This window comes from Emiliania huxleyi (assembly GCF_000372725.1).
Source record: "Emiliania huxleyi CCMP1516 unplaced genomic scaffold EMIHUscaffold_2902, whole genome shotgun sequence".
Classification (NCBI taxonomy): Eukaryota; Haptophyta; order Isochrysidales; family Noelaerhabdaceae; genus Emiliania; species Emiliania huxleyi.
The window spans coordinates 1-2,201 of NW_005199850.1; the positions used below are offsets into that span (position 1 = coordinate 1).

A 2,201-nucleotide genomic window follows, 5' to 3' on the forward strand; every position below is an offset into this window, starting at 1 on the left:
GGGGGGGGGTGGCCCTTTAGTTGAAAGTCCTGGGTTGGGGTGCCAGGGATTTTTTTTTTCAAGAATGGGGGTTGAAAAGGGCGTCCCGGAAAGGGGCTTCGCGTTGAGCAACCGGACGGGGGCGAGGAGCTTAAGCAAAGCTCTTTGGTGGGGGAGAAAGGTGCGGCGCCTGTGACCTTGGGAAAGGTCGACCGTTTTTGCAGTGGACGGCAGATCCCCATACCGGCGTGTTGCCAGCTTCTCCTGTTGAGCTTTCTTCGCCGCCTCATTCTGGCCTTTGCTGGTGCTGGGGAAGATGGAGCTCATGGCTGTCGTCGGCGGTGGCATAAGATGCGGCTGGGCAAAGTGCATCGTGACGGACAGGGGCATGGGTGGCGGCGGAACAAGGAAAGCGGACGCTCCTCGCGCGCACGCAAGTAGCGCGCACGCGAGGTAGAGGCACCAGCGGAGCATGCTCAGGGAAATGCTCAGGGAAATGCTCAGGCAACGAGTGCGGCACTGGTTCTTGGAAACGACTCGGAGAGCGTAGTTTATTTTTGCTTGGCCGGACATCATGACGGGGTAGGTAGGGTAGGTCTGGGCCCTCCCGTCGGGGTTTTCCCTCTCTCCACGCTGGAATTTTCACAGCAGAAAAAGATTTTTTTTCGCGGAAATCACGATGTCAACCCTCCCCAAATGGGTGATCTGGTGCTTGTAGGGCTTGAGAGTGGCCTGCCTGCCATGTCACAGGAAGGACTGTGGTTGCAGGAGAGCACCACCAACCATCACTTTAAGTTGGTATGGTACCCCACCTTCACCCATCGAGTGATTTCTTTTTTAGTTTCCCATAAGTAGGGTAGGTAGGTAGGTAGGTAGGTAGGGGCAGGGCAGGGGGCCGGCCAGGTTTTTGGGTAGTTGCAAAAAGTCTGTGGTGCAAAAAGCCACCCTCGCCTCACCCTCCCGCCGCCTCGCTGTCCTCGCTCGCCGCTCGCTCGCTCGCTCGCTCGACTTTCTACTTCCTCGTGATCCGCCCCGCCGCCACCCTCGCCTCACCCTCCCGCCGCCTCGCTGCCCTCGCTGGCCGCTCGCTCGCTCGCTCGCCCGACTTCCTACTTCCTCGTGATCCGCCCCGCCGCCACCCTCGCCCCACCCTTCCGCCGCCTCGCCTGCTGCCGTCCCCCTCTCAGTCGTTTGCCCTGCCGCCTCGCTCCATCCTGCCGTTACCGCGCCGCCCTCGCCCCCCGCCGCCGCCCCCCGCTCAGCCGTTCGGCCCGCCGACCGATGTCCAGCCTGCCATCCTACCGTGCCACGCCGCCTTTACACACACACCTGAATTTCTGCTCGACCGGGTTTGCGTTGAGGAGCGAACCGAGCCGCCGGTGTGTCCCGCAGCGGCCTCGCTGGGCCAGAAATCGGCCCGCGAGTGCTCCGCAGCAGCCTCGCTGAGCCAGACGGTCGGCTCGCGAGGTGGATGCTAGCATGAGCCCGATGCGTCGCAGTACTCTTGCGTTTCGGCGGTAGTGATCTGATCACCCGAATACCACGTTCGGATCGCTCCTCATCGCAAACCCCGTCAGCAGTCCTCCTCCGGGAATGTACGTAAGAGCTACATACACTAAAAAAAAAGTGCCAAAAACTACCAAAAACGATGTCACGGCCAGCTCGGCACTATCTACTCAAAAAAGATGACGTAGAGCACCCACTTTTTAAGCGTTCCGTGCACACACAAGGTCCGCCTGCGTGAACCGCCAGCTTCTCAGGGCCATCGCGCGAAAAACGACGGAGGAGATGCATCCTAGCTGTCGCCGCCGAAGGCGACTCGACGCCGCTGAGATCGGAGATCAAGCTCTGACAGGTCACACGTCGCTCCTTTGACGCCGACGTGACTCACCCGTGCAGAGCGCATCAGGACACGGTCTCGACGCGCAATGTACGACGCCTTCGACCCGTCTCGGGTCAGGTGGCACGACGCTCATCGCGCCTACCAGCGCTGCCGTGCAGGCTGCCACGACAAGGTCGATCACGCTTCTATACGCCCGCCCAGGCCTTCCTTTCCATCCCATTAGGCAGCCTGGGAACGGTGGCGGTCAGAGGCAAAGCCTGCGAGGGGTGGTGGAACCACATGTCACGGCCACCGCCGGCTCGACGCGACGATAGCCTCCGGAGGCTGACTTTGCGGCACCATCATCGGACGATGTCGACGAGTTGGGTCGCTTTCGCGG

At 61.3% G+C, this 2,201-nt stretch overlaps 1 protein-coding gene across 1 annotated transcript; it reads right to left on the reverse strand.

Moving 5' to 3' along the window:
• Positions 1–16: 16 nt before the first annotated feature.
• EMIHUDRAFT_254944 (hypothetical protein) lies at positions 17–552 on the reverse strand (the record flags this gene model as incomplete). Its single annotated transcript, XM_005775878.1, has 2 exons — positions 17–29; positions 224–552. The coding sequence occupies 2 exons, from the start codon at positions 550–552 to the stop codon at positions 17–19; spliced, it is 342 nt and encodes a 113-aa protein (XP_005775935.1).
• Between the last annotated feature and the right edge of the window lie 1,649 nt (positions 553–2,201).